The sequence below is a fragment of the Marmota flaviventris genome, chromosome 8 (genome assembly GCF_047511675.1).
Source record: "Marmota flaviventris isolate mMarFla1 chromosome 8, mMarFla1.hap1, whole genome shotgun sequence".
In the NCBI taxonomy this organism is placed as follows: Eukaryota; Metazoa; Chordata; class Mammalia; order Rodentia; family Sciuridae; genus Marmota; species Marmota flaviventris.
The window spans coordinates 4779819-4799292 of NC_092505.1; the positions used below are offsets into that span (position 1 = coordinate 4779819).

Sequence of the window (19474 nt, forward strand, 5' to 3'; positions counted from 1 at the left end):
GCCTTTCCTCTTGCATTGTTTGTGCGTGTCTCATAATTCTCCGTTGGACTCTGGCACTGCCCATGAAAAGAGGAGTAAAGCCAGAGGAGCATGTTGGCTGTTTCACCGACCGATACACGTGGGGCTTCTTCCTTCCACCAAGTCCCATATGTGAACTGGTTTTTGTAGCTCACCTCTGTTTCCTGGGCTTTGGTCTCTTTGCAGCAGAGTTTACCTACCTGCCTGTTACTTGGGCTCCCAGATTTACTCAAAGAAAAGTGTGACTTTGTAGATGACCAGTCCCTTTCATGGCTGTAATAGGAGTGGCTCTCTCTTCTACCTTCCCACATCCTCGGCAGAGGGGAGCCCCTCCTTTGTTTTAATTCAAGTGGTCGATGACTTCTCTTGGAGAGAGCCCCTGCTGCAGAGAGCATGTGTGTTGTTCTTTTTCCCTGTGGAAGATCCTCTTAGGTGGAGTGGTAATGTCCTCTGTCTGCTGAGGTTCAGGCCCCAGGTGAGGTGTCTGAATTGGAAGCAGGAAGGGCAGGCACAGTCAGGACACCAGCGTGCAGCTGCCAGCTGGCCTGGAGGCAGGAGGAAGGGTCTCGCCCTCCCCAGTATCCTCCGGCTCCAAGCTGGACATCTCCACATTTGGAGTCCTGCCCAGAGACCTGCAGGGCGCAGGGCCGGGGGCTAGCAGCTCCTCCCCAGAACACAGCCCAGGTCCACACTCTGTGCTTCCTCCAGGGTGATGGAGTCCATCCTCTCCCCAGGGTCTGCAGCCTGCCAGGTCAGAGAGGACAGGACTCAGGGGAGGCTTGCAGGGTCACATTCCCACCCAGTCCCCCAGGAGAGGGCGGCAGAGCAGTGGTTTAAGCCAAACCACTGTGACTCCTGGGCCTAGTCCTCTTTTATGATTTCCAGATATTTTTCAGTAGTTTCCTGTGGCTCTCTCCTGTGAACCACCTCACACCTGTGATCACAGCGTCCCCCACCTAGGCTACTCTCTGCCTGCAGGTAGTCACCCTGAGGGCAGTGGGCTGTGCCTAGCTGTTCAACTGACATTAAGTGATACCAGCCGTGGGCTGTGCTGCTCCACTAGAACATCACCACACCTGAAGAGAAATCTGCGGTGCCGTGTCTCTTTGTAGCCTCAGATGTGTGCAGCGAGCAAGGACTCCAGTGCCGTGTCCCCAGACAGTCCCTTGTTTACATTTGCATTAAGTCCTTAGGAACAGAAGGAGTTTAAGTAGCACCAGAGAGACGTCTACTTCAGTGCTTGCTCTGCTGCAATTTCTTTGAATAATTTATCAGCTACTTAACACTCAAATTTGGCTTTTCATGTCAAAAGCACTTTTAAGCTCTTACTCTTTTACCTCAGACTTTGAACTAGTCATTTTAAATAAACGTGCTTCTCTCTGAACAAGAGTTTCCATGTTAGAAGGAAGACAGGAGAGCTGGGTGTGTCCCCCAACTGTCCGTTCAGCTGGAGGTGGCCTGGGTGGCTTCTGCTCACTGTGTCCCACAGTTCCTCTGGTGTGCATCACAACCCTTCTTTCCGATTCTCTCCAGGTGCTGGGGTTCCCCAGTTCCAGCCCATCGCCCTGAACGGCCGAATCCAGGTGCTCAGCAACGGGTCGCTGTTAATCAAGCACGTGGTGGAGGAAGACAGCGGCTACTACCTCTGCAAGGTCAGCAACGATGTGGGCGCGGACGTCAGCAAGTCCATGTACCTCACGGTCAAAAGTAAGAAGAAGAATGCTTCCTTTTACCTACATAGGTCTTGGGGGCTTAGCTTTTCCACTGTCTCCACGCGCACCTGTTTAAAAGCAAAACAAATGCGTCCTGTAGGATCGCCATCGTGGGTGGTGGGGGTGGTTGACACAATTGAGGAGGATGGAGGATGCAGGTGATTGTCAACAGTGCACCCAGCCAGTCCCTCCTTCCAGGGTGGGCCGGGAACACTTCTTTCCCTCCTGTTCCCGTGCCCCTGGTGTGGGCTCTGGGTGGCCTAGCAGATGAGTAGGCCTCTGGGCAGCACCCGCATCTCTACCCTGTCACTTTCCCAGGGCGAAGGCCAGGCATGCTCTCACCATGTTCTTCTCTCGTGCATTTAACTCTGCAAGCTGTCCAGTCCATAGACTTCTTCTTAAGAGGATTATGATAAAATCGAACTTGAGTCCTCATGCCAAACCAGGGCACGACAGAAGGACAGGATCCTGTCTCCGGGGCTGGGTCTGCGCTGCCGGCCATGGTGTAGGAAAGGGCTCCGGGGGTCAGTGTTTTCCCCACTCTGGTAACTGAACCCCAGAGAAAGGATACAAAAGGAGCCGACATTTCCTGAGTCCTGCTTGCTAACAAATGGTTAGGCATCTGTTTACGGGGAGTGGCTGTGTCCATTTATAATTTTCTATTGAATTAACTGTGTTTTCTTTATGACCATAAGGCTCTGCTCAGGCTTTCTCTGTTGGAAACTTTTTAAATTCGGCTATTGATGGTCTGCAGTGATCCTTTCCATACCATTTATTAGGGCGTTGGGTTCTTTAAAAGGATTTTTGTGATGTGTGTGAGTGAATAAAATTTAGAAGTCTAGTTAGCTACACAGAATGGTATTCATCCTAATTCACTAGGAATTTATTTTAGGCTATTATTTCCAACAGAATAATGAAAATATTAAACTATTTGCTAAACTTACACACTGGGAAACAGATTATTGTTCTAAAATACAGTTGTTTTAAAATATGTTTTGCACATATCCAGTGCATAATTTTTGCCATCTCAATTCTATGCTTTGGAGGAACTAATTAGCAAGAATCTGAAAACAGATTTTACTATCATTTAAATCTAAAGCTGACAAGGTCATTTTTAAAAATTATAACCTGTTGGGCTGTGAACTGAGGACTGGTGCTGGCCAATGTTGATCCTTCTCCCTTGTGAAACGGTATGTCCAGTGATTTTAATATATTCCACATCCATAAAACACCTGTCAGTTCCACAAACACATTTCTAGGACCTAACATGCACAAGGCCCTGTGAGGGATATGAATTCAGTCCACCATGGGTCTGATCCCCTTGAATGAAAGCACTCAGGCTTCCGAAGGGAGGTGACGGGGAAGGGCACCGCGAGTGGCAGCAGCACAAGTCCATGATGGAGTGCAGCACACCCAGTGCACAGCCAGCCTGCGACCCACCTGCTGTGGCATCGGGACTAGATGCAGGGTGCTCAGTGTCTTGGGTGGAAATCCCGACCCCAGAGGAAGCCTTGGGAGCTTGGAGGGCAGATGGGGTGGAAGTGTGGAATGGACCTCAGAGATCCTCCAGCCACCGTGGAAGTGGGCACCTTGGGCGGGGGACTCCTGGAACCTGGAAGAAATCCCTTCTCAGCACCCCGCCCTGGGGGTGCCCTGGTCTCAGGCTTCCAGTCTCCAGAACCCTGGGGAGTAATGGCTGCTATGGGTACCTCACCCAGGTGATGGTGCTTTGTTATATCAACCGGAGCTAGGAGATACTATGGAGTGGACACCTGTGTCACCTGAGTGGTCCTGAAGGGCAGGGATGTCAAGAGGTGGGCATTGAAGCTGATCAGGGCACACCAGGAAGGGAATGAGGAGAGTGGATACAGACATTGGCAGGTCCACAGCAAGAGGGAACGCCACTCGGGCACCATGTTGTGACAGAGGGACCTTTAAGGGGACACACTGCAAAGAGAAGTTGGTCTTGGAGTCCGCCAAAGAGTGAGTCAGTTGTGCTAGGTCTCAGTCGGCACAGCCACTTCATCAACGCTGTGGGCTTCATGCCTCTGGCATCTTTAACTCTGTGAAATAATATTCAAATTCTGAAAGTAAAATGTCACTTAAGAAAGAGATATAGAAGCATGAAGAAAAAAACACAGACAGCAAGTGAATCTATTATCCCAGTAGTGACATTTAAAAAAAAGGATGCCAAGAAACTTGGGAGGAGCCTGTTTTTTTGGGTGTGTGTGAGCAGGGTGCTGGTGTGTAAGAGCAGCTGCACTTTGGTTGTGCATGGGGTGAGGGGAAGCAGGCGTGGGCTGGGGGCCTGGTCTGACTTGGGTGGCCTGTCCTGGCCAATGTAGTGCCCACTGGCTCCTCAGTAGTCAGGCGCTCCCTCCGTGTGAGGATGACAGGGTCACACCATCACCTCCTGATGGGTGCCAACCTGGCTTCCTTCCCACACCAGGGCTCGTCGTGCTTGCTTTCATGTCTGTGGGAGTAGAGAGGGGTATGTGAGAATGAGACATGGCATGCACACAGCTGACCTCTTGGGCACCTGACTGGGAGTGTCAAGAAGACAAGGAGCCGTGATCTCCCTGTCCTTTGTTTTAATCTCTTCATATGGTCCTGACCGTCACAGGTGCCCACACTCATGGGCGTGTAGGCATTTACTCGCACACCCACGTGCGTGTGCATAACAACCCTCAAGGTGAGTGCCAGACCTACCTGATCAAAGGCAGCAGGACAGAAGGGCAGCAAAGCCTGGTCCCACCCCTGCCAAGCATGGGAAAAAAATCTCACTAAAAAGGGGCAAACACCTTCCCCTTTTCTCAAACCATTGGCTACAGTCATTTATGCACTAAAGAATTTCCCAATATTGCCAATATTTATGACATAACAATCGTAGCAGGTCTGCTTTGAGGTGGCCACTACAATTTTGTTAACCTTAAAATGCCAGCAGCTACCAAGACCTCTGTTGAAGAAATCAAGAGTCACATACTTCAGTTTCCATGTGCAGGGAGTGCATCCCAGACTTGGGGAGGAGGAGCTGGGGGTGAGGTGGGCTCCTGTGACCCACTGTAGGCAGGCTCTCCATTGCACCCGAGGCCTGGGATCTCCTCCAGGTCCCACGGTGTCTGAGTGATGTGTCTGGACAAATCACTTTTTCTCTCTTCACCTGGAGAGTGGGAGGAATCATGCCCCCTCAGAGGGGCATGGACATGGGGTCATGCATGTGACATGCGTGGAGAGGTGTGAAGCACTTTGTATGCACCCCAACACATAGGAGGAGGCAGTGGCAGCGTTGGCTGGAGAGAGAGAGAGAGAATGCAGCCCGAGGTTCTGAAAATAGGAGCAGGAGAGAGAGAGAGAAAGCACACAGTGCTCCATTCAGCATTCCATGTCTGTTACATATAGCACATGATGTTTTACAATGTCATAAGGGTGTTCTGTCATATATGTGTTATGTGTTTAATGTGTTTTATGACATGTTATGGATCATATAAATGTCACTTGCTACATTATAACATAATGTTTTATAGCATTATAAATATATTACATAAATGTGTCACCTATATAATGTTTTATAATGTTATAAAACAATATAATCACTAGCTGGAGAGAGGACATACAATGCTTTTCTGGAAACTGGAGCGTTCCAGAAAACCATTCTGGAAAAGAAGATTCAAAGCCTTACAGTAGAGAGGAGGAGGAAGCCACGGGCCCTCTGGGATCCAGGGGAGGTACGGCATCTTCCCTGTGACTCTGGCCCTGAAGTCACATCTGGAATGGAGCCTCCACAAATTCTGAGGGCCAGTGAGGTCTCCCACCCACTGGCTTCCCAGTGGAAAAAGGCGCGTTGACTAGAGGGAGGTTGCACTGCTCTAAATAGCACCCGGCGTGCTCTCCCCTGTCTGTATGCAACCTTAAGAAGCACTGCAGGTATTTCTCAGTTCAGCATGGAGAATGCACCACCAGCTACGGCCACGTCAGGAAGCCCAGGCAGTTGCTCAGGGGTCACTCTGGGGCCCAGAGCGGCTGGTACAGGGCTGTAAGCACATTTTCAAGACCCAGGCTGCTGTCGGGGGGCTCTCCCTGGGCCACTGGGAAGCAGGGACTGGGGTCCTTCCTGTACAGGAAGTTTTCTTCCTACTTTTGAAAGGATCTCTCCAAAGCCAAAGCACTTTAACAATGAGCATCTGCCACGCAGGCCTTTTGTTTGGACCCGGACATGAGGTGGCGGTGGGTGGAGAAGAGAGCAGGTGAACACAGGGCGGTCTTGGAAAGCCTGGGTAGGAGGGAGACGCATCCCTGCAGACCTTCCAGCTGGGCCGGTGCTCCTGCTTCCACGCAGCCTGCTCAATTCTAGTTCATCGCGTAGCCAGATGCACCGAGGACGCAGATAAATGTTAGAGAATGCTCAGGCGCTTCAGAGCCAAGGCAGAGCCCGTGCTCTCTGCTTTTGATCAGACTTGCCTCTCCCGTCGACCCCACCCCTGGTGGGTGGAGGTCTGCAGAAGTCGAGGACTGCAGAATTCAAGCTGTGCACGTAGATCAGTCCTCTTTCTCTATACCAGGGCCCACTACAATCTGGAAAATGAGATTTTTTTTGAGTTAAGAAAACAGTTCCCTGTATACTCAGAAAAATGAGATATGATAACCCATCTGATTCAAATATGTCAAGGTCATTATACTGTAATGTGTAACTAATTAAAACAAATTAAAAAATAAATATCTGATAAAATTAAAAAAAAAGAAAGAAAGAAAACCGTTCCCCAAACTACCAGATCTCTCAAATGGATGAGCCGCCCCTGATGTTTCTCTCAGGTGCCAAAACTCCACCTGGCCCTCCAGCCCTCCCCGATGGTGGACTGGCGCTGTGTTTGGAGGAGCACTGATTTCAGTGTGAGTCTGCTGCCCACGATGGGCAGCTTTGCCTTTGTCAGCAGCTCTGCTTCAATCCTTTCTGATCCCCGCATGCGGCATGAAAGAGCATCGCTTATCAAACAGGGGCAGGGCTTCCCTGGAGACTCGGTTACTCTGGGCATCTATGAAGCTGCTGGCCCTGGAGCAGCCCGCAGGCTCTCGCCCAGCCTGGCCGGCCACCTCCCCTGCCCACCATGCTCACCCAGCCAGGTCCATGGGCCCCGGAGCCCGTGAGGACCACACCAGCCCACTCTGCTTCCACCAGATAGGCCTCAGCATGGCTGTGTCAAGATGGACCTCGGTGGTGTCCTCTGAAGTCCTGCCATTGCCAGCGAGGGCCTGTTAGGCTTGAACACAGTGATCAGTTGCCCTTCCCTCCTCGAGAATCCAGATCTGGGCCCGGATGTTCCGTTGGACTCTCTTACTTCATCTGCTCTGAGCCTGGTTGTGGCAATTGGAATCTTCCCAGGCCCTTGCTCTGTGGCGCTACTGGGGGTGCAGCAGCCCAGCCCTGTGCACCCCCACGGGGAAGCTGTGCACCTTGAATCAACCCCACTCAGGACTTGCAGTCTCCATGGTCACTCTGGCCATCGTCCATCATTCCTGAATTACAGCCTCAGGCCTCCTGAACCAGATGGACCAGGCCTGTCACAGAAATGAGGTGCCCACAGTTTGTGTATTTTCATGGACTCAGAGGACACCTGCCCACCCCAGTTAATCCTGCACCCACTTTCACGTTCCCAGCCCTCACTGAAGACCCTCTGCAGTCAAATACATCTGCAGGTTTCATGGGAACGCCTAGGTGCCCAAGAACAGGACCAGAAACAGTGGACACACACACACACAGCACAGGGCCGGCTCCCAGCTGGTGGAAGCCCCTCAATGAAGGCCGAGCTGGGGTGGCCCCGCTGGGTGGAGAACCCTGTATTCCACCTGAACCTCCGCATCTCACACCTGAGCCACCTGGAAGTGGACCTGCTCAAGGCTCCTTGGGTGGTAAGAACCTTGTCCACGTGGAAGACGATAACACAGAGAGGCCTTTTGCTACCTGCTTAGATTCCAACCTCCCTCCTCCTCCTCCAATGTTAGGGGTTGAATTTTGCACCCCCTCATTAACACGCCAAAGCTCTTACCCCACCCCACCTCAGAATGTGACCACCTTAGGAAACGGGGTGATGAGGAAAAACAGGGTTTGGCTGGAGTGGGCTGGGCCTGACCCACTAGGACTGGTGTCCTGATAAACCCAGGATTTGGACACCGAGACAGAGGTTGGAGTTACACTGCCACAAACCAAGGGAACGTGGGTGAGGCCAGGGAGGAGTCTCCCCTGGAAGGTTTGGAGGGAGCGCAGGCCTCCAACTCCCTGATGTGGGACTTCCAGCCTCCGGGACCACAAGAAGAGTCCTGCTGCTTCAGGCCCCAGGTGTGCATACTCTGCTGGGGCAGTGGGGACACACACAGACCCAGTGACAGCAGACTCTCGGCAGTCTCCTGTCGGAGGGAAGCTCGCCGTAACCAGATCACCTGCTCCGGCAGGCAAACCTTAATCTGTCTAAACCAGTCATCCGTGCCGCTCCATGTTGTGTCTGCTGCATTGCCTGTGGTCCCTCTGGCCCTTGCCACGGGGCACTGCCTTGCTAATTCTGGCTGCCCCATCAGTTCTGTCCAGTCATTCAGGCAGCTGCATTCATTGAGCGACCCCTAGTGTCAGGGAATGTTCCAGAACCCACATCCTCTAAACAAGACAGGACCCCTGTGACTGTGTGAAGGACTCGCCACGGGTGTGCACGGCAGAGAGCAGAGCAGAGAGCTACACGGGGTTTTATGGTATTGGAGAGGGCACAGCCAGCAAATGAACAGCAGCTCAGAGGTCCAAGTACCAGGTGGCTGCTTGGGAAGCAGCAGGATGTCACTGTCTTGGTGTGCATGTGCCTAGATGGACCTGTGTGTGTGTGTGTGTGTGCATGTGTGTGTGTCTGTTCATGCACACGCAGTCAGGGAAGGGTGGTCTGTTCAGCTCTCTCTGCCGTTACTATAAATGTGAAATAATCCTATCTCATAGTGTTCTGAAATACAGGTTTAAAAATGTATGTAGCTTTATCTAACAGCTTTCCTTCAAGGTTTCCCCTCCTGCTTCTGTGCCATTCTAGTACTTATTCTCTGTCCCACTATTTCCAATATTATTATTCTACATTGTCATTTAACTCTTTAATGTTTAAGGAATTAATTGTGATGGAAATTGTAAGAGCTAATATGTTTTCCACATATGGTCAGTCAGTTGTTGTAACATCATTTGTGACTAGCCTAGTCCATTCTTACTTTGTTTAAATGTCAATTTCATTCTAGGTTAAGATATTTAAGAAAATGGGCTCTTGAAACTTCTTGGTTAGGTTTGCCAATTGCTAGCCGCATAGCTCGGGTAAGTTACACAACCTCTCTGTACCTTAGTTATTTAGTTTTCGGCTTATCTCAGAGCTCTCTTACAGGGCTTAAAAGAATTCATATAAAAACATTAATCTCCCAGAACAAAGGAATGAAGTGGGGTCTTGCCTCACACCATATCCAAATACTAGCTGAAGACCCATCATTGGCCTAAATGTGAGAGCTAAAGCTGTAAAACTCTTAGAGGAAAAGACTGAGCGAATCTTTGTGTCCATGATTGAGGTGATGATTTCTTAGTCGTAACACCAAAAGCACAAGTGACAAAAGGAGAAGCAAGACTTGGACTTTATAAGTATTAAAACATTTGTACATCGAATAAATCTGGAAAACGTGAGAAAATATTTGTAAATCATATATCTAACAGGGGAATTATATCCGGGACATCTACAACTCTAAAACAGAAACACAAGTAACCCAATTTACAAATGGAAAGGAGACTTGAAAAGACATCTCCCTAGAGAGGACACCCAGTGGCCAGCAAGCACGTGGGAAGATGCTCGTCACTAATCACCAGGGAAGTGAGAGCCAAGACCACAATGAGGCCCATGTCACACTCACCAGGAGGGCAAAGTAAAAAGACAGACATGAGCATAGGAGAGGATGTGGGGATTGGGGACCTCAGCCAGTGCTGGTGAGAATATAACATGGCGTAGTCCCGCAGAGTCTCAGGAAATTAAACAGATTTACATGAGACACAGCAATCCCGCTCCTAGGAAAACACACCCATACAAAAACTTGTAGTGAATGATCATAGCAGTGCCATTTTTTAGAAGATATATATGTAAATATCTTTATTTTATTTTTACGTGGTGCTGAGGATCGAACCTAGTGCCTCACACTTGTTAGAAAAGCTCTCTACCACTGAGCCACAACCCCAGTCCCAGCAGCGCCATTCTTAATAGCTACAATGTAGACAGTTGGAATACCCACCAACCAGTGAATGGATAAAAATATGAAATGTCCCAGACAGGCAAATCATGACAAAAAGTAAGTCTGCAATTGCCTAGACCTGGCAGGAGGAGGCAGCAGTGAGCAGCTCTGATGCGCACCAGGTCTCTGCGGTAGTAGAAGGTGTTGTGGAATGAGAAGCTCTGAATAGAGCAGGAACAGGGCTGTGACTCGACAACCCGGGTTGGACCCCGACAAAGCTATCTAGCTCTCTGGTTTGCAGAACACTCAGCCACTTCTCAGGGGGCCATGTGACCATTCTTAACAGTTCAGACTCTGCAGTCAGAGTGCCTGGTTTCAAATCCCAGCTCCACTGCTAATCAGTTGTGCAAACATGAGAAAAATCCTCGACCCTGGCAAGCCTCCTGCTCCTCATCTGGAAAATGGGCAGCTTATGCTCTCCAGAGTGGTGAGGGACGTTGGCAGCAGAGTCCCTGCCAAAGCCAGCACCTCACGAGCGGAGCCACCAGTTTCCACACCCATACAGAAACTTGTAGTGAATGTTCATAGCAGTACCGTTTTTTTTAGAAGGTGTATATATATATATATATATATATATATATATATATATATATATATATCTGGGATCGTGGGCTTTAGAGCACTGCATTTTATACTCTGGGGACATCATGGTGAGGGAAGCCAGGCCTCCCCCTTGTCACCTTCCCCCTTCCTGTTACTTGAAATGCACACCCAGAAATATGACACTTCCCTTCCTTTCCCCATATCCCAGTGCGTCCCTTAATGAAGAGGTGCAGTTTTCTCTGCCAGGACTTAGACCTATTTTGTTAGGTTTTCTCACAGAATCTGAATTCTGTAGGCCATTAGTAAAAGCCCTCTGCCTTTCCCTCCTACCTGTGTAGCCTGAGCTCAGGTTCTTAGGATTTTATTCAAGTGGACTCCTGGCCGAGGTGAGAGGGCCAACAGGAGAGGCTCCAAGGGGCTGGCAGATCACCTTCAGCGTAGCCACCAGGTTGACACCTTCATCCAACAAGCCCGTGCTGAGTGCCAGCCATGAGCCAGGCGCAGCGTTAGGCACATCCAAACATCCAAGCTGGGGTTCCCAAACTGTGGTCCCCCTCCCTCTCCACACACTGCCTCCCTCTGCACTCATGCAGGGAAGCAAGTCAGGTTCATTTTTGTCCTGAGGGAGAGCACACCTGGGGGGAGCGCACCTGGGGGGAGCGCACCTGGGGGAGGCACACCTGGGGGGGCACACCTGGGGATTGCACCTAGGGGGAGCACACCTGGGGGGAACGCACCTGGGAGGAGCGCACCTGGGGGAAGCAGTGGCCCACCTGCACGTGGGGTGTCAGAGTGTGTATCCTACACCCGAGCTCCTGGTGGGCGATGTGGGGAAAGGTTCGATGAAGTACTGCTTAGCTGAGGATGGGGTGCCATTGGGAACTGGGGCATTCTGCATATTTTAAGAGTTCCTGTCCCTGAAGGAGGGACGAAGCCAGGCTACAGCTGTGGTGGGTAGAGAAGCAGGGGTCACTCATGACAGCCAGGACGGCAGGTGTTTGGTCACATGTTTGATTCATTTGGACCATGTTCGTGCTGTTGTCTGTGTTCAGACATCACAGAGGGGTCTTGCTTTCTTCTGGTCTAGAGGAGTTTTATCCAGTGTTTGTTATTTTGTGACACTGTTCGTAGAGAACAGAAAGCCCAGCTCGGGGTTTTCCATTGCTCATCGGTCGGTTTCTTTTCTCTCTTGTTTCTTTTAGTCATTGTTATCATGTCCCTTATTTTAACATAGTGCTTCTTGAAGACAATGCAGAGGTGTTGCACGGTTTTGTGCGACAGATCCACCACATTCAAATGTCATCCTGAAGGGCCACCAAACCAGGTTATTGCAAGCTCAGCTAAAACAAGCCCCAGGGTCATCCGCCCTACTGTGGCTCTTATGAACAGGTGCATGGAATAAGCTTCCAGAAAGGTGAACTTGGACAGTTCCCTCTGATGATTTATTCTGTGTACAGTGCAGATGCCTGGCTGTGAGCACACTTGTCCCTTGAGGTCTCCCAGGTGTGACCCTCTGCAGGGATGATGTGGACTGCTCATGTTAGGACACGTCCAAAGATAGCAACCCCACAGCAGTCTCTGACGAGCATTTGTAATGCACAGCAGGTCATGGCAGGGTGTCCATGACAACCCGGGGGGCGGTGACCAGCCATCTGCTCTCTGCAGGACAGTCATGGCTGAGGTGAAAAGGCAGATGGGGGTGGAGGGCCTTCAGAAAACTGTCTTCCCACCTATTCATGTAAATCCCTGTGCCCTGAAGGCAACGGATTACAAAATCTTGAGTTAGATGTCCACACTTTTGTGTCTATCTGCTTACCAACCAATTTCAGGGCTCAGTATGGAAGAATAAAGCCAGACAGATAAAACCCTTCTTATTCCAAAGCTGGGGACAGAGCAGGTCACCTGGATTCTAGCTCATTCTGGGCCCCAGACCTGTGATTCAATGTTACATGATAGATTCTGAAGGCTCACACTGGGTTTTAATAAGCATGACAGACATGCGTGCAAGAGGGCTGCCTCAGTACTCTCTCCTCTCTCCAGAGAACTACAGGATGAGCAGGATCAGGCGATTCCAATAGTCACCTTCATATCAGTCCATTTCTTGTTAGCATAATGAGAGCTGATAGCTCATAAAGGGAAGAGATCTATTTAGCTCACAGTTTGGAGACGGGAAGACAAAGCAGCAAGGTGCTGGCTGAGGAGAGGCCCCTGGGCTGAGTCACATCATGGTGGACGTCAGCGTGGTAGGAGCACATGCACAAGAGGGAGGTCATGTGCACACAAGAAACCGGAGAGACCAGGGAGGGGCCAGGCTTGCTCTGTAAAACACAGCTCTTGTAAGAATTAACGAGAGTCCCAGGAGAACTTCAGACAGTAAGGACCTCTATGTTAGTCAGCTGTCTTTGCTGTGACCGCCATGTCTGACAAGAACACCTTAAAGGGGGAAAGTTTATTTTGGCTCACAGTTTCGGAAGCGCAGTCCACGGTCCCTGAATCCATGGCTCTGGAACCAAGGGGAGGCCCACACATGACAGCAGGCGTGGCAGAAGAGTGCTGCCCCTTTCCTGGCAGCCAGGAAGCAGAGGGAGAGGGGAGTGAAGGGGCACAGGAAAGACGCATCCCTCCAGGGCACACCCCAGTGACCCACCTCCTCCAGCCCACCTCAATGACCTACAGCTGCCACCCAATTTGTCCGTTCAAACTTGGATGGGCCCATTAAGTTACAGCTCTCATAACCTAATCATCGCACTCTGAACCTTCTGCATTAACACAGGCGCTTCCACGGCTTTCATAGCTCAATCATAACAACCCCCCTCTGGGCCCCTGTCTTCATGGTTCCTTACCACCTCCCGGCACAGCCACACTGAGGACCAAGCTCCCAGCCCCAGCAGTCTTCTCTGTAGAGAAGTTAAGAGACCCTTAGGGCTTGATGTATTCTTCTCCCCTAGTGTGGCCTGACTCTCAAGGTGGCGCTGTGGGATCTGCTCTACCCCGGGAGGTCGCCATCTTGTTTGGGCCAGAATAGCTGCTGTAGTGGCTCAGGTTGGAGTCTTCAGTGCCCATGATGAGCCGGGGAGCCAGGTGCATTCCAGGAAGAGGGCCCAGCAGGAGCAGAGGCTGTGAAGGAATGGGAGTCACGGGGAGCTCCACCAACAGGGCTGCGAGGGTGGAAGAGCAGAGTCAAGGAAGGGGGCATGGGTCCTACAGGGCACACATATATGCCAAGCAGCTCATCTAAAAAATGAGACAACATTGCCTACATTGATACGCATTTGCTTTTTAGGTTATCATAGTTGTTTTTCTGGAAAAATACTCAAAACTCCACTTCATGCTTTCCAATAGGCAACCCTATATGTCATGTAGGGCTGGGCATTGTTGTTCTGTTTTCTTATTGGCCATTCATCACACATTCATGTCCTCTGAAAACAGCTTTCTATGCTGTGCGAACCGAGGGCCCTCAGCTGGTGTGTGCAGCAGGAAAGACTGCTGGAGGGAAGGAGCAGGAAACCTGACACCAGGCTCTGGAAGGCCCTGGCCGGCATATCCTGCCGTGTGAATGCTTACATTTTCATTCTTCTCCACTTTTCCTACGCTGCTGAGTTCTTCTAGAGAATGGTTCTTTCTCCCCAGAGATGCAGGTCAAGTGCCAGGCCTTCGTTTACAGATTTGTTCAGAACAGGCCACTGTAACAGTCGAGTCACAGGGTACCCTGCCATTGGAGTCCACAGCCATTCATGGTGAGTGGGAAAAGGGGGAGCACAGCACTTCTGCTCACACCCTGCGGGTAATGCCACGGGGGCGGCACCTTTCTCTGTGGAAAGAGGGAGCAGAGAGGGCATCCGTGGCCATAAGCTGCACCTGGGAGTGCCCAGCACCAGGACTGCTGTCCCCACCTCTCAGTCCACTGCCCTACCTTGGCTGTGTGTTGGAGGGGGAGGAAAGGTGAGGGTAGGTGCATGGCCATTAAATAGGATGTGCGGAGGCCCCAGTTGTCCCAACAGTACTTCTGAGGCCTCTGATAAGCCTGCCTCATGTGCCACTGTAAAATCACTTCTACAGCTGTGAAAATTGGGATTATAATGATCCTCAGTGAATCTGATCTGCTCACTCCATCCTGTCCTCCCGGGTAACCACTGTAAAAGGCTGAGGTTGACGTATTAATGAGAACAGCACAACCATGGGGAGGGGGGGTACCAGAGGTGGGTGTGGTAAGTGGGTGCACGTGCACCTATTCTGCAAGCATCTTTGATTTCTTTTCTTTCTCATCCCCATCATGAGCACGTGGTCCACTGGCCCCACACCGTGCCATGTAAGCAGGTGACCTGCAGGACTCTGAGCTGGTGAGCACACATGGACCAAGGATCTGCTTCCTCTTCAGGGGGAGGGGGAGAGGGTTTATGTGTGTGAAGGAGAGTTGTGTCATGTCAAGTGGCAGCGTAACCTTATCGTGGTCTTCATCTGGAGATTAAGTGGCGCAGAGATGCACTTGGGTGCCATGTTGACAGAAGGTGAATTCGTGATGGCTGATTTCATGTGTCAGCTCAGCTGGACGTGATGCCTCGTGTTTGGTCACACACCAGTCTGGATGTCACTGTGAAGGTGCTTCTCAGATGTGACTACACTTAGATCTGTGGACTTGGTAAAGTGGATGACCTTCCACAGTGTGGAAGTGACTTGGTCTGCAGAGCAGGAGAGACTCTCCAGCTGACAGCCTTAGGACTTGAGCTTCAAGTCTCCCTGGGTCTGCAGCCTGCCAGCCTGCACTGCAAACTTCAGAATCACCAGCCCTAGAACCCATGAGCCAGTTCCTTATATAAGTCAATTGTGCCTTTCCCTCTTCCTCCTTCCATTGCTTCCATTGCTTCTGCTTCTCGGAAAAGCTCTAATACAGATTTTGGTGCTAGAGGGCTAGAAGTGGAGGAGGATTAGGAGTCACTGGGCGTGGCCAGCCTCTCCGTTTGGCATGTCACAAAGCTGAGATCAGGGCATCCGCAGGGCTGGGCTCCTCTCTGGACGGGGGTGGGGGGGGGTGTGGGGGGGGGTGTGGGAGGGTGGAATCAGCTTCCAAGCTCCTTGGAGGTGCTGGGAAAATGTGCTCCACGGACCTGGAGGCTGATGACCTCATGCCCTGCCACATCAGCAGGTGCTGAGTCCCCAAGGGCTCTTCCTACTCCTGCTTGTTACCTCCCCTCCCAGGATGGGCCAGGGCAGGGTGTCCTTCAGGCCCTTCCGCCCGCCCTGCTCTCCTTGCCCCATGTCACCTGCTTCCCTTTTCTTTCTGTCGTTGTTGCTTAGTTTCTTGTTGTTGTTGTTGTTAAACAAGGAAAAATAGGGTAAACGTTATTTAGGCAGCCTAATTTCTATAGAAACCTAGGAATACATATTAAAAACCTTTCCTTTTTCTTTTTGGTACTGGGGACTGAACCACTGAGCTACAACCCCAGCCCTTTATATTGTTTACTTTGAGACAGGGCCTCACTAAGTTGTGGAGGCTGGCCTTGAACTTGCGACCCTCACTGCCACATCAGCAGGTGCTGAGGTCCCCGAGGGCTCTTCCTACTCCTGCTTGTCACCTCACCTCTCAGGATGGGCCAGGGCCCATGCAAGTTGCTGGGATCACAGGTGTGCACCACCACACCTGACTCGCTTCTTTTCTACCACTTCTGATCTTCTGCTCTCCTCTCCCCCTTTAAGGGCCCATATTATTACACTGGACCCACCTGGTAGGCAGCTTTTCATCCTCTAACACACACTTATGAAGAGAGAAGGCCTAGTGGCTCCTAGTTGTGGAGCGCTGAGTCCATGGCCAGCTGGCCCTCTGCTTTGGGGCCGGTGAAGAGGCCGTACCTCATGGTGGGGGTGCAGGAGGGACCAAACACGTGACGCCTTTGTGTCTCTCCGTGATGTGAGAACTTATGGAATAACAATTCCCAGGCGAGACCACTTGCGGCAGTGGAAGTTCACTGAATCCTTGTGGGTCCTCTGATCGTCATACGCTGGGCACACACAGGTCATTTTACTCCAGTCCTAGTTTCTAAGAGCTGTAACATTCAAGTCACACATACTTCACAATGATAGATAAATAGGCCACAGAAAGACTAAGAAAGGGGCTGATGTGGCTGCAGGGTTTACAGGATGCTGAACCAAGAGCACAGGCAGAGAGGGAGGAGGGCGGAGGTGCCGAGTCCCGAGTCAGGTAAGGTTCTGCAGAGCTGTCAAAAGCAGAGGGTTCCGTTTCAGAGCATCAGCTCGAGGTGTCCACTTGGAGCAGGCCATGTGTGGTCATCAGACAAGAGAAACCACACTTTGCTGAAGCCTAATAGGAAGAGGAGATCAGAGGTTCATCACCATGACGATTTTCCTAGACAAGGCGCGTGATGAGTGACCAGGTGACGAGGTCAAGGTGCCACTGTGTTCAGTCTTGTTGGGGGGGGGGCCCTCCTTTTACAGGTCTCAAGTGAGGAGTTCTCATCTGGTGAGGTTGATAATCTCCCATGTCTGGTGTTGCTGCTATGATTTGGGATGTCTTTGTGTCCAGGTGCTCCCGATTTAGTTTGATAAGTTGGCACATCAAGTTATTTATCAATTTGTGGCTTATGATTGTGCTGGCAGATGGTGGTGGTTATTTGTACAAGTCAAGGTGTGGAATCATCTCACCTTGGCACCTGTACTCAAGATGGAATAACTCATGGCAAACTACTGCCTTACAAAATGCAGGAACTCAGGTTTAGGCACAGCCTAAACACTGCTGTTCTGTACATCAAAGAGCAATTTAGGGCAGAACCTGGCCTAGATTGCACAGATACATAGGGGTAGATTTAAAAACGTGCCCTAAATGTTATAAGGCACTTCATAACAGGAAAGATGCTAGTCAGCTTCTGTAGCTGTGATAAAATACCTGAGAAAATCACATAAAAGGAGGAAAAAATGTATTTTGATTCATGACTTCAGAGATTTCTGTCCACGGTTGCTCAGCTCCATTGCTTTGGGACCTGTGGCCAGGCAGAGCATCATGGTGGGAGGCACCTAGTGAACTCAGCCGCTCACCTCATGGTGGCCAGGAAGCAGAGAAAGGGGGAGCAACCAAAGGGCTGGGCCTCCCTATCCCCTGCAAGGGCACACCTCCACCGACTTAACTTCCACCAGGCCCATCTCCCAACAGTGCCCGAGCAGGAGACCTAGCTATATACACATGGACCCTTGGGAACCTAGATCTAAAACACATTGCTAAGGGAGGCAGCTCCAGGACACGGATCCTCGAGTGGAGCTTTGTACTGAGTCAGCTCTGGGGAAATGGAGTGGGGATGGGTGTGCCGGGGCTGTGGGAGCTCTGGCACCAGCGCCTGTGTGGGAGCGGAGGAGGTGGGGGGCAGACAGAGGAGCTGGGTGCAGATGCAGGCCCCGCAGGCTGCAGTGCATCCCACCGAGGGCTGGGCTGGGGCTGGGATACCTGGAGCTGGGCTCAGGCCCGGGATCCATATCCAAGCCCACCAGCCAACCCCCTGCCTCCTGTGAGTCACACTGTGGTGTCCTGTGGCTTTTCTGGAGGCCAGAGTGGCCTATGTCTTTGGTGGTTAGAAATGCTGATAATTATAAATATCTGCATGCTTAATATCACCCACTGTACATTTTAGTTATTAAACTTATTAAGCATCTGGGCCTCAGTTAGGGAGCAATTGGTTTCCGTTTCCTCCTCCTCTGTGCTCCACCGGGCTCTGAGCTCCCTCTCACTTCCTCCAGTCACAGTGATGGATGCCATTTAAGCTGTGATGCTGTCCCCACCCCCGACTGCCGCGCCCTGTCTTTTCATTCTGGGTCACTTTCTCCCATTGTGCTGGGGTGAGAGGAGAAGATGGTGAGGGACAAAGAGCTTTTATTTGTCTTGGCTCCGGCTATTTCTCTGTGCTCACTCACCTTCAAAGCTCTCTGCTTGACTCAGAGCCCACATCCTAACCCCATTCTCTGAACCGGCCAGCGTCCCACAGTTCAGTCCAGCTCTGGCTCTGGCTCCCTAGAGCTGGCCACGGTTCCCGTGAACCCAAGGGCACGATCCCCAACGAGACTTCCCTCACTTCAGACACTAGCGGTAATTGGGGTCCCCAGGCTACCCACACTTCCCCCCAGCCAGCTACAGGTTTGGGGCTGGGCAACCTCCTTAGGTTTAGTAATTTGTTAGACATCTCACAGCACTCAGAAAATGGTTGTATGTAATGATGACTGCTTTATTTATACGCAAATGAACAGCCAGATGCGTGGGTACCTGTGGAAAGTTCTGGAAGAGTCCCAAGCTCAGACGCTTCGGCATCTGTGGGGTCAGGAGCAGCAAGCCCCCAGCACGCGGGTGTGTTCCCAGCCAGGCACTTCTCTGAACCTCATGGTTCCGTTCTTTTTGCTGATTGGCTTTGTGATGCTGGGGATGGAGCCAGGACCTTACGCACACCAGGCAAGGCCTTGACCACCGAGCTACACCCCAGTCCCAAAGCTTTTATCCACACTTCACCACTGCGCCCTGGTTGGTTGGTCAATGGCCACCTGAGCAACTCCCTCTGCACCCCTCCTTACGCGCCCAGAGGTCAAGGGCTGGGGCTGAATGTTCCTTTCTGTAACCACAGGCTTGTTGCTCTGGCCTGGCCAGCTCCCCTCTGGACATTTTCTGAGAGCCACGTGAGTCCTTAGCATAACTCAGGTATGTGGGGAAGGGACTGTGATGCGACTCAGAAGGTGCTCCTGGCCCCCAGAAATCTTCAGAGGTTTCTGAAGCTCTGTGCAGGAATGGCAGACAGTCTCTGTGGTGCCACAGAGCTGAACGTTGGTGACTGCCTTGGGGGGGTAGATCCCAAGCTCCCTGACTCAGTCCCCGCAGAGTTAGGGGAACATCAAGAGCTGGGTAACGGCCACCCTCCTGTGGTGCCCCCGCTCCT

At 51.3% G+C, this 19474-nt stretch overlaps 1 protein-coding gene across 1 annotated transcript in view; it reads left to right on the forward strand.

The window, feature by feature from the left end:
- The window catches only part of Dscam (DS cell adhesion molecule), a 563164-nt gene that overhangs the window by 361462 nt on the left and 182228 nt on the right, over positions 1 to 19474 (forward strand). Inside the window, exon 11 of the mRNA XM_071615768.1 lies at positions 1552 to 1725. Coding sequence (XP_071471869.1) covers positions 1552 to 1725 — 174 coding nt within the window. The remainder of the gene's footprint in view (positions 1 to 1551; positions 1726 to 19474) is intronic.